The 12,763-nt window shown below is 34.2% G+C and overlaps 1 protein-coding gene across 3 annotated transcripts in view; it reads right to left on the bottom strand.

Annotated features, from left to right (window-relative positions):
* PTPN12 (protein tyrosine phosphatase non-receptor type 12) overlaps positions 1-12,763 on the bottom strand; it is a 90,855-nt gene continuing 78,092 nt past the window's right edge. For all 3 annotated transcript variants that reach the window (XM_005895257.2, XM_070369670.1, XM_070369672.1), the window contains 6 exons: positions 9,762-10,738; positions 5,740-5,817; positions 4,834-4,901; positions 3,889-3,919; positions 1,406-1,513; positions 1-869 (listed from right to left, as the gene is read on the bottom strand). In XM_005895257.2, the coding sequence (XP_005895319.1) occupies positions 808-869; positions 1,406-1,513; positions 3,889-3,919; positions 4,834-4,901; positions 5,740-5,817; positions 9,762-10,738 (1,324 nt within the window). In that variant the 3' untranslated portion in view covers positions 1-807. The remainder of the gene's footprint in view (positions 870-1,405; positions 1,514-3,888; positions 3,920-4,833; positions 4,902-5,739; positions 5,818-9,761; positions 10,739-12,763) is intronic.

Here is a 12,763-nt window from a genome sequence, read left to right as displayed (position 1 = left end):
TTGTTTTTGTTTTTTTAATGGCAGGTCAAATATCCTGAAACATACATATAGTTTGATAGTCTTCTAATCCCAGTTGAGTTCAAATATTAAAGTAACACACACAAGCTAAGAGAATTCAATATTGTTCCAAGGCACTTACTGAATCTCCATGACTAGATGAAAACAAAGACAATTAGGATGGACAATTAGACAGTATATAATATAAAAATAACTTTTTGCTTACAATTTACAAAATGTATTATTATTACAATCTTTGATCTCTGATAACCTGTAAAGCTGGCTGCATGAATCCAGCAATTTTAAAAATCAGAAACTATTTTCTAAAACTTCAGGGCAAATAATTTACAAATAAGGTACACAAAGATTTAGACCATGCAGAAATTTCTTACATCTTCTGTTAATAATATTTTATAACTGCAACTTTATCAAATTATATACCTACTTGCCCTGTACATATACAAAATAATGCATACATGATAAAACATTAGCAAAAAAGAGTAGTCCTTAAACTCAATTTATCATAAAAAGTATTACTATATTAACATGTCTACAAGCAGCGTGTAACAGGGTTAAGAGACATTAAGGCAATAATACTTGAAGTTACAAAATAAACCAAACGTAATACTTTTCCTAAGTGTTATATAAGGCAGGTAGATGGTCCCAGAAAAAAAAAAAAGAAAAAAATCACTAAGGTAACAATCTACACTGCTGCTAGTCCCACATTTTTAAGATGGAATACTATAAATCTGGCTTTCAGTGGCACTTGAATTTTCCAGTATAATTTAAAGTGTCTTTTAGTTCCCTGAATCATGTCCATTCTGAAGGTGGATCTCTTGGTCCTTTGGGTTTTCCACAGCGATTACCAAAACCTATAATCAAAATACCACAATAGTTGGCTAGAGTTCAGAAATACTTTTACACTACTAAACTGTATCTGTAGACATTCTTCTTTTCTGGAACAAATAAATTTCCATATGGGAATTTAGCATTTAAACAAATATCTACAAATATAAACCAACTCTTAATTTCTTCTGTATAGTTGAGAAAATAACTGCTTCTTTTATAAAAATAAAATCAATTCTATAAAAATGTAAGAGAAACCTTTAGGATATTTTAGTCTTTTCAACACAAAAGTAAAATTTGTTTACATGCTGCATTTTATATTTTAGTTTTTAATCTCAGTATGAAACAGGATAAATTTATCTTACAATTAATTCCAAGCAACTTTGATGGTACATGTTTTATCCTTACCAAGTATCGTTTAAAAACCTGAAGAAATCATAGCAAAAAGTTTGATAAACTTTGCCTTAAGGAAATTCTGGAGATACGGCAAATAATTGTTTTTCATTCTTGCCAGCATTAACTACACAATTATAGTTTAAAAATTATTTTGTAAACAAATTACCAATCTCTGTGGCTTCTGTTGGACCTTCTGATAGTTGATCTTTCTTGTTACTAACAGTAGGTGGACATTCTGTACAGGTCTCTGTATGAATACCTTGTGCTGGATGATCTAAAATGCAAACCAAAGCCATGCAAACCAAAGCCATTATTAATCACAGTCATTTGTAGCATAATATGTAAAAAATTCCTCTAACTGCTTTTAATGTGGGCAAATCGTTAAAAGAGCAGTTTTCTCTTGAGCATCATAATTTTAGAGGCTCAGGCAAATGCAAGGGTAATGAACACAGGAAACCATGTTAGGTGTGCTTACAGGCACCTAGAAATCTGCAGCGAGTACTTCTGCTATGTGAGACTTCTTATACTCTTACTTTAACTTCAACTGAAATGCCTTACTGTGGAAATCAATAGCAAATAAGTTCATAGTTTATTAATGGAGTTAATATTTGCACCTAAAAAAGTAGTAATTCTTTTAAGGTTTAGCATTGTTTAAATTATGGTTTACTTATTTAACTGCCAGTGCATAAGACTAGTAACAAAAGAAATCAACCACTATGATTCATTCTTTCACCACTCACCACCTTCATCACATTCTCTATACCCCTGTAAGGAGCTTTTCTAGAAACTTGGAATACAAGTCAAATGACAGACTATCCTTGTCATCAGGTACTCATAGTCTAGAAAGAGGCTGACAGACTTTTTCTATATATGGCTAGACTATAAATATTTTAGGCTTTGTAAGCCACATATGGTCTCTGTCCCATATTCTTCATTGATTTTTATTTTCTAAAGTTAATTTTGGTTTAAAAAATAATAAAATTTATTTTATTTTTTAATTTTACTGGCGTATAGGTGATTTACAATGTTGCGTTTCTTTGTTTTTATGTTTAAACAACTCTTTAAAATGTAAAAACCATTTATTCAGCTCAAGGGCAGAATAAGAAAACAAGCCAAGAGCAGAATTAGGCCTATGGGATACAGTTTGTCAACCCTTGGTGTAGTAGGAGAAAACAGACAAGAACATTAATTATTATAGCAGTGTGGTAAGTACAGGCACAGAGAAGAGAAGCATGTAGATGACACTAGTGGTGGTCATGTATTCATGGTTGCCGTCCCATGGGAAATGATGATTTAGATTAAAAGCCTCAATTTTCTGAATGAAGTAAAAGGTTAGATGAAGTAAGAGTTAGTGGGATTCATGATTTTAGAAAAAAATAAATGCTGAGGGTTCAATTGTGGATCAATTCCAGAATGGTATGCTCAATCTATAAAACTGAACAATGTCCCCCAGCAGTATTGAGTAATCTTGAGGGATAAAATAAAATGGCAAGGGAGTCAGGGACAAGAAAGTTAAGGATAACTATGTGTGTGATTAAAGTGATGGATGATAGTATCTAGACTGAGTAGAGGAGAAAGAGAAACCAGAAAGGAGTTAACAGATACAAAGAAAATAAAAGACCCAGGGATCTAGCAGTAGTAATATAATACAGATAATAATAACAGCACCGCTACCATTTCAATGCCCACCATGTGCTGGGCACTGTGTATATATGATTTAATTTAATTAAACCTTCATGACAATCATAACCTCCTCTAGAGTAGGTTACTATTATTATCTGCATTTCACAGAGAAGAAAATTGAGGCCTAGAAAGATTAGGTCACTTCCCAAAACCACATCATAAGTAAAATGGCAAAAATAAGATTCCAGTCTCGGTAGGCTTGACCCTAAAACTTCTGCTCTTTTTCCTTATATGTTGCCTCAGAAAAGTAAATAGAGATTAATAAAGAGTTTATGGGATGGAATGAGCCCCATTAGGCACAGATTCAGGGTAACAGCAGCTGAGGCAGAAGAGAGGTTAGGGCAGAGATGATAGATAAATTGAGGGAATTGTACAGGCTAGGATGTTTGGTGAGCCGCTCACATGGTTACTCCTTTAAAGGAATGAACAATAACTTGACCTATTTTATTATGATAGTAAAAGTAATGCAATGCAAACATTTTCTAACTTGGCATTATAACACTGGGTTGAGCTAACATAATCTTACAAGCCTTCACAAATGTGAAAGTCCTAAAAAGAAAATTTCCAAAAAACAACCCAATTCAATCATCTAGGCTAATTTTGGGCATTTATTCAAATCACTGTCACATCTAGATTCTAGGTATTTTTATAAATAACAGAAATAAAATATAAGAAAATATTCTAAAAATGATTTCCTTCCTATCAGCCATTAATGACTGATAATAAATGCTGTTATGCTCCTGACCCATAATAATACCTGATACAATAATAAATTTAAAAGAATTACACTACATAATTCAGGTTTCAGAAAAGTCATCCTACATATTTTTTCACATGGAGAAATAACCAAATAATAACAACAAAAACACCAAAAACAAATAACTAAATGTGTATACCATGAGACATGCTATTTTATGTAACTTAATCTATATAATTTATAGCAGAAAAGAACACAATCCAACTTACCACATGTTTCACTTCCAGAGGTTATCAAGCCCTATAAGGAAGACATTCAAAAACTATTATAGTATATCCCTTTCATGCACAAAGTATAGAAAATGTGGTGTTATGAGTATATATACCAATAAATCAAGATCTATCAAGACTCTCAGTGTCAAAGGAAAAGAAAACAATGGTGTTTTCAATTAAGAGTTAAAAAATTTTAACGTGGTGTTTTTATATTGGGAATAAAAAGACAAGGATATTCATTTTTCGTTCTGGATGAAAAGTGAACTTGCAGCATTTACTGATGAGATAATATCCATACAAGTGCATTTTGCCAAGCCTCTACTATATTCATCAAATTATATTACTGACTGTAAGACATATCTTTATTATTATGTTACCAATACTTTATGCACCAGTTGAAGTATATTACAATTTTTTTAACCAATTTTAAGATAAGCTCCAATTTTGGAGATATTCAAATATGAGGAAAATATGCAAAATATTAATGTTGACAAAAATAGCATTCCCGTTGCTAAAATATTGAGCTACCAAAACATTTCCTGAATGTGAAAGGAAAACTCCCATAACCAGAAGAAACAAAGGGAGAGACTATATACCTGATTTTATAATAGAAAGAACAAAATCTAGGATGTACTATGACCCTGAAAATAGTAACTCCTGTTCCGTTCATACCTCCAAAATGGTTTGAAACAAGGCATAATTTACAAATTTCAAAAGCAGCTTGGAAAATACTACTCTGAAATGATGATCATGTTCTTTAAAAAAATTTCTGATCTGACATTTTATACAGGCTTTTTATCTGAAATCATAGCATAAGATACAGTTATCAAAAATTATATTTAATAGTCTTAAGGTAACAGTTATTATAATAAACTGTTAAGATCAATTAATAAAAGAACAAAAATACTGAGCTATAGCTGTTCTAATCCCCAAAAGACTCACTTCAGGGTTTTTTTGTTCAGACTGTTCCTGATTTTGAAGTTCACTCCACTCAGCTCTTACAGATGTATCTGAGAAAAACAAAATCTTACAATTAAAATTAACATCTTTAATTCTTGAAATTTCTTGCATTCAGGTAATATTTAAAAATAGATACTACAGATATTTAGCAATGATCACTTCCACTAAATTTTTCCCAGTTTTTATTAACTGAAGAATATTCCTTCAATTTTTTCTTCCTTAAAATTTAAAAATTCCATTATCAGAGCTTATATAAGCACATTGTAATCTACAGGTTACAGGTATGACAGATTTATTTATTTAGTATTAGTGAAGTTTACAGCTTCACTATTTTTTAAAAATTCCTAAAATCAGTTAAAATTAAAAAATACTGGTAAAATGCAACAGATAAGATTGGTAGTGAGCACCTCCACTGAGCACAAGACACTGCAAATATAGTAAAGTTGTTTCTGTACTCTTTTTCAGGATGAGGAGGAGAAATATGTATGTGATCACTTCCTCCCACTTTTCATTGATATTCTTGTGGACTTAAGTGTCACTCAACATCACCTGAGTGACGCTGCCAACAACAGAATTTAAATGTATGTCTTTTCATATGTAAGTGCTATTTTTATTGAATGAAAGACAAATTATATAGTTATAATTACATTTAACTGAATTATAGTATTTGACATAAATGCAACCATTTTATTAGCAGTCTTAGTAAATAAAAACACCATTTTAAGGTATTTTTCATATAAAGTATTAAAAACACTTATCAGTATAAATTCAAACCTGTTTTTGAATTTAATTATGCAGCTCAAGAGCAACAGATTATAATTAGCCATGTTTTTCAGGGCTTATTATAAATTAGAGTATAAAATATGTAAAATCAGAAGATACACTCACTGTGTTCATTTGCTAGTACAAATGATTCAGGAGTTCTTTCAGGTAGGGGAGGAGGAGAATCTTCACTAACATCAACATCTATATTAAATACATAAAATTTAGACAAATTATGAACTTGTTAGAAATGTTAACTCATTTAAAAATGAACTTGTTATCTAAACAAAATGAGAACTTTTTTGACATTCTTAAAGATCACTGTCACGAGTATCTAAGAGAACCAGTCTTTAAAAGTGCAAAAAATAAGATATCCTTATCACTAGACTCATTATCAAAAAGAATTAGGAAGCTTACTGAGCAAAAAAGCTCCATCATTGTTGCACAGAGGAAATGTCAATGATTCTCCTGACACCCTCTAGGCATCAACCACACTGCCCTCTGAGTTTGAAGGCATCTCCAACAGAGAAGCCAGCAAGCACGTGCCTTTTCTACTGGGCTTGCTGATGATCCTTTGAGTCCACAAAGGGAAGCTTTGTCATTTGAAGTCAGTGTTTCCCAAACTATAGTCAACTGCTTAACTCCTTTTATGAGTTTTACCATACGGTGTGGACCATATAAATATGTATTTAAATCCCACTCATTTTCAACTTAATGATGTACTTCAGTCATGTTTTAAATAAATATTCATGACTAAAATAGATTGATAGTGCTAGTTATTTTTCTAATACACAAAATATAACCATTATAAATTTTAGAAAAAATAAATAAATAAATAAATTTTAGGGCAAGAGAGGGGACTTATGTATACCTATGGCTGATCCATGTTGATGTAGAAACTAACATAATATTGATAAGCAATTATCCTCCAATTAAAAATAATTTTTAAAAAGGGTCCAGTAAAATGATTCACATGAAAAAAAAAATTTGCAATGTTCATTTATTCAGTGCCTAAAATCTTGTGAACAGTGCATATGACCATACTTTGAAGATACATTTCTGTGTATCCCTAACCCTTAAAATATTAACAACTGTTCTATGATACTTTGCTGTTTTACATTTGACAGGACATGCATTAAAAAGACAGTGAAAATCAAGAAAAGCCTTTTCAATTCTCAACATGCATGAGGCCAGGTATGATTACTCTGGTCCTTCCTACCTTTATTTAACTGAAGCCAAAGAAAATACAGCCCCCTGGATTCTCCTGAGAAAAGTTCCAGTCCAGTATTTTATATATATATATAACATCAGTACTGTAAGTCTTTCTTGCATGTAAAGTTAAAGCAAGTAAAAGAACTATCCACCTTGCCTGGCAGTAATAGTCTGGAGTATTAATCCTATTTCCCCTTGCCCCTTTGTTACTAACAGCTCACAGTGAAGAGATAGGTACTGGAAGGAAGGAATGCACAATCTTGGCATTGTGGTGTCATTTCTTAATTAAGTGAACAAATTAGGAATTAGTTTGGTTGTTTACATCAAGTATCAAGTATCTTTTGGAAACTCTATACCTCTTCTGTTGTAACAGTCCTCATTTTTAAGACTTTATTTTCTAACTGTATACTTGGCTTCTCAATTGCATGTTTCTCCCTGGATCTTTGAACTGCTTTTTCTGTGTAATAAAATTCTGTTTCAAATGTTAGCTAACCAGAGATGCACATTTTCATAGGCTTTTGTAAATAATACACTTTATGGGAGCCTAGTGTAGCCATGTTTGAGAAATCTTTCAGGAGGCCTGAGTCAATATTAAAATCAGAATTCATAGCCAGGAATTTGTTTTCAGGCAATAACTTATGCAAAAGGTTGTTTCAGGCATCAAAATTATTCCATAACAAATTTTAAAACAAACAAGCTAACAATAATCTAATCCTGGTGCCAATGGTTCATCTACAAGGTAAAGAATGAGTAACATTAAAATTTAGGACTGCTTGAGGGACTTCCCCGGCAATCCAGTGGTTAAGAATCCACACTTCCACTGCAGGGTATATAAGTTCGAGCCCTGATTAGGGAACTACGATCCCAGTACAGTGTGCTCAAAACAAACAAAAAAAGAACTGCCTGTAGTTATGTTGCAACACAGAATGTTCTACAGGAAAATCTTTAATGCCAAAGTCATTTAAGCATAGTTTTGGTCACACTGCACTGCCTGATAACTCTAAAACAAACAAAATGACAATTTCTTGTCTATGTATTTTCTTGTGTAGCTATAACCTAGCAGTTATTTTTCAAATCCTGAAGTTGAGGGAAAAAATATTGACAATTTTAAATTATGCCAAACTTTTATTTATTATGGCAACCAGTATCTTCTAAAGATCCCTCAAATAAAATGCAGAAGAATCAAGAACTAGCTTAGTTCTTTGTAAATTTAAGAAACTAGCTTAGACTCTCATCTACTCTATCATATACATCCCCAAAATAAAGAAAATGATAAAGAATGTTTGAGATGAGGAAAACAGGAACCACAGTATGGGTGAACTTATCAGGTCAGAATTAGAAAAAGTCATCTTTCATGTTCACAGTACTAATTTTGCCTGGACATAATAAACAGCAGTCTGTATGTGTCACTACCAAAGTTCATGGACAAGTAAAAGACCATTGATAATCTATCAGTAAATAGCTTTTGTGTTTATATATTTGCTCTCAACCTTATGGTCTGTTTAAGATAGCAATCATGGTAATTCTTATCAGATTAAAGAGGAGTTTCAAGACCCAATAATACATCGTGGAACTTAGGGCATATGTTATCTTGAGATGCTTAGATTGCTTAAAGAGTCATTAATTCAACAGTAGTAGCACTGATGACTAGATATGGAAGTATCCCATTTTTTACTGACTGAATTAAACTTCCCATATTCTGTTAAGCAGTTGCAATATTGCTCCTTGATTAAACTCATTGTTGAAAGGAGTCTTTACTAAGAACAATTTTAAAAAGGTATGTTGTAGTTAAAAGTGGAGAAGGCAATGGCACCCCACTCCAGTACTCTTGCCTGGAAAATCCCATGGGTGGAGGAGCCTGGTAGGCTGCAGTCCATGGGGTCGCTAAGAGTCGGACACGACTGAGCGACTTCCCTTTCACTTTTCACTTTCATGCACTGGAGAAGGAAATGGCACCCCACTCCAGTGTTCTTGCCTGGAGAATCCCAGGGACGGGGGAGCCTGGTGGGCTGCCGTCTATGGGGTCGCACAGAGTCGGACACGACTGAAGTGACTTAGCAGTAGCAGTAGTTAAAAGATCATAAAAGATAATGAAATAGATATGTTATGTTTTTGTTGTTTAGTTACTAAGTCATGTCCAACTCTGCAGACTGTAGCCCACTCCTCTGTCGATGGAATTTTCCATGCAAGAATACTGGAGTGGGTTGCCACTTCTTTCTCCTGAGGATCTTCTCAACCCAGGGATAGAACCCTCACTTCCTGCACTGGTAGGCTGATTCTTTACCCCTGAGCCAACTGGGAACCCCTTACTCTCTGTACATACATGGGTGAAATTAAATAGCCAATATGTCAGTGTCACTTTAAGTAATTCTACCTTCTCTGAATTATTTCCCCAACTATTCAATCATAGAAACTTTGACCCATTTATACTAAGAATTGTAAGATGTAAGAAGAGAAAGTTTACAGTTACAACAATTTTGAAATATTTTGGAAACACAAAGTCTGGGAATGCAATGTGATCAAACTAAGGTAACAATAAAAACTGTTGTTTACTGTTCAGTTGCTAAGTCATGTTTGACTCTTTTGTGACCCCATGGACTGTAGCCCACCAGGTTCCTCTGTCCATGGGATTTCCCAGGCAAGAATACTAGAGTGGGATGCTATTTCCTTCTCCAAGAGATCTTCCTGACCCAAGGATTGAGCCCATGTCTCCTGAACTGACAGGCCGATTCTTTACCACTGAGCCACCAGGAAAGCCAACAGTAAAGGCTTACTTAAAAAAAAAAAAATTAGCATCAAAAAATAATTGAATTTTGCTGTATGTTCTGGAGTAATATGTGGAATAAAACATAATGAATTAATATAACAAAACTGCTTAGAACAGTGACTGACTGGCACAGAGTAAAATTTTTAAGTGTAGATACTATTATTATTACCTTTTTCAGCACCTGAATGTATTGTTCCCGCTATATCATGTCTAGCAATGGACATTGGTAATACTTTCCTTGTAGAAATGCTACTAGTGGCAGCAGAAACAGTGGCACTTGCTGTTGAAATACTGGTTTTATTCTTGGTCACAGAACCATCAGAGTTCCTTTCATCTGAGTCAGAGTCATCAGAGTGAAGAGGATTAGTAAAACTGAGGGGTGCTCTGAATAGAGGGGAACTGTCATGATGATCTGCAAGATCATGGGTTTCAACTTGTATTGTGGGGCTTGGTGTTGAACTCACAGTTTTCATTGTTTGACAGTGGATATCTGAGGATTTGCCTTCAGATGAATCAGGCATGGGTAGAGTGTTCTCAGGTCCATGAAATGACCACGTTAAATGTCCTTTTCCATCAAGAGGTAAGTGGTCTGGCCTTGGAGGTGTGTCTGAATTCTTCTGTGATGCTTCTGGTAGAATAATTGGATCTTTATTTGACTGTGTTGCATTGCAGTCCACACAAGAATTCTGGGAAATATCATCAACTTTTAGATCTCTTGAACTCAATTCCTGTGACTTCGAGATTTTATCAACTGTACACGGCGAAGCCGAAGCAGATTTAATTTTAATTGCGTGTCCCCTATTTAAGAGTGTGTTCCCATCAAAACTTCTTGGTCCTTCTTGAAGAGGAACCTTCTTAATCTCAAAACTTAAATTTCGCTCCAATTTTTTATCTATCTGTTCAATAGTCGATTCATTTTTCCCTGTAAGTTCCATTGATTTACTATAGTTTCTGTTGAGGTCTGTTGAAGGTTGCTCTGATGAAACCATGTGCAACACTGGCTTTGGATGGTATCTGTCATTGTCCTGCCACACTGTAGTGACTGTTGGAAAAGCTGAAGGGGGAGAAGGTGTCAAGATGGGGGGCACTGGGTGAGGTTCTGGAGGCTGCAGTATTTCTTCCTTAGCATCCCCTTCTACAAGGCAACTGGAAGACATGAAAAAAAAGGTATTATAAGAATGTTCATCCTTTTAAAAAATAAGTTGATAGGTAAGTTATGTAGCTTAGCCTCTTATGTTAAAAGTCAGCAAATAAAGTCTGTGGTTATGAATAAAAAATTAAAATTTGCCCAATTAAGAAAATCAAATATTTAACAAGATAGTAATAGTAATATATGAACATTGTTTCAAGAAGTCAAATAATATTAAGAATTTTAATAAAAAACCAGCGGTCCCCTCCCAGCCCTCCAGTTACCCTGAAACATCAAGTTTCAACTTTCTTTTTTCAACTTAAAAAAAAAAAATTTAATTGAAGGATAACCACTTTACAATATTGTGTTAGTTTCTGCCATACATCAACATGAATCACCCATAGGTATACATATGTCCCCTCCCTCTTGAATTTCCCTCCCACCTCTCACTCCATGCCACCCCTCTAGGTTGTCACAGAGCCCCAGTTTGAGTTCCCTGAGTCATACAGCAAATCCCCACTGGTATCCAGTTTACATACGGTAGTGTATTACATGCTATTCTCTCCATTTCTCCCTCCCTAAAGTTTCAACTTTTTTAAAACTGCTCTTTATAAGATTTACATCCATATTTCAAAATATTTATAAAATGCACAAACTTATTCTGGATCTTTCTATTTCACACATACTTTACTGTCTTCCAGCTATGTAAATGTCTTCTCCATCTTCCTAAGACTACTAATGTTTGGCTAGTTCAGTCTTATGACTAAAGCTATCATTCATAGCAATGACAGCATCATTTCCTATTTTTTCTTACATAACTCTTGTTTTCCCCTAATAATTGCCTTGGGTTTCCTATATATTATCAGTAATTCAGTCCTTCAAAATTTCCTGCAGATTTGAACACCTCCTCTCAACTGGTCAATAACCACCAAGAGAGGCCAGAAACTGGCCATATAACCATCAATACCACAGACATCCCCTCTTAGAAACCTTGAGCTTCCCACTTCAGTTTGGACCACTGGCCCCTGAGGCCACCACAGAGCAGACGATCCTGTTTCCCAGATCCCATCTTCCTTTTTCTAGGTACACACACTTGATTTAGTGGGTTATACCCTCCAATTGCTTCTTAAAAACTATAAACAGGAAACAAATTTCCCGAGGCCTACATAATTATTATATTTTCAAGGTTACTGACTTTTGGAAAAGGAATATAATTCTAGACTATATATAACTTTCCTTTAGAATTTTATATCAGAATTATGAGTCCTGTTCCTTTGAATGTGAGCTGTGTTTTCTCCCTCTTGGAGCTTTCAGGTTCTCTCTTTTTTTAAAAAAAACCTTTGATGTTCTATAATCTCATGCATGCTAAATTGCTCAGTTGTGTCTGACTCTGCAGTCCAATGGACTGCAGGCCCCCAGGCTCCTCTGTCCATGCAGATTCCCCAGGCCTCCAGGGGATCTTCCCAACTCAGGGATCAAACCCAGGTCTCCTGTATTGCAGGTGGATTCTTTACCATCTGAGCCACCAGGGAAGCCCACAATCTCATGTGTTAACTTTTTAAAATCCATTATATTACAGTTTTTAGTCCATTATATTGAGAACTTTCTGTATAAACATTTATGTTAATACTAGGGACTTACTTTGCTAATTTATTCTCTTCCAGTCTCCTTCCAGACTATGGCTAGGTTTAGTTATTGTTACTACTATTACTATGTGACATACTTCCTAGTTTGATTCTCTAATATCTTTTCTCCACATTTTCTCTTTTTGTTCATTTTCTTGGGAAATTTCCTTATCTTCGAGCCTTCCTTAATTAAAATTAAATTTTAATTTTAAAAACTTATGCTATTATTTTTAATTTCCAAGAGTATCTTCTTTATTATGATCTGGCTCTCTGGTTCTGATTTCATGCTTATAGTATTAAGCACTGAGAAAATAGACAGGCCCCTCCCCCCATTGTGTGTTATCTCTATTTCATCCATGTCCCCTTTTTCCCTGCTTATTGGATATGTCTTTCATGTTAGAATCTTTTATCAAATGT

Source organism: Bos mutus, chromosome 4 (genome assembly GCF_027580195.1).
Source record: "Bos mutus isolate GX-2022 chromosome 4, NWIPB_WYAK_1.1, whole genome shotgun sequence".
NCBI lineage: Eukaryota > Metazoa > Chordata > Mammalia > Artiodactyla > Bovidae > Bos > Bos mutus.
Note: the sequence above shows the minus strand (reverse complement) of the source record. Positions and strands in the feature narration are given on the sequence as shown.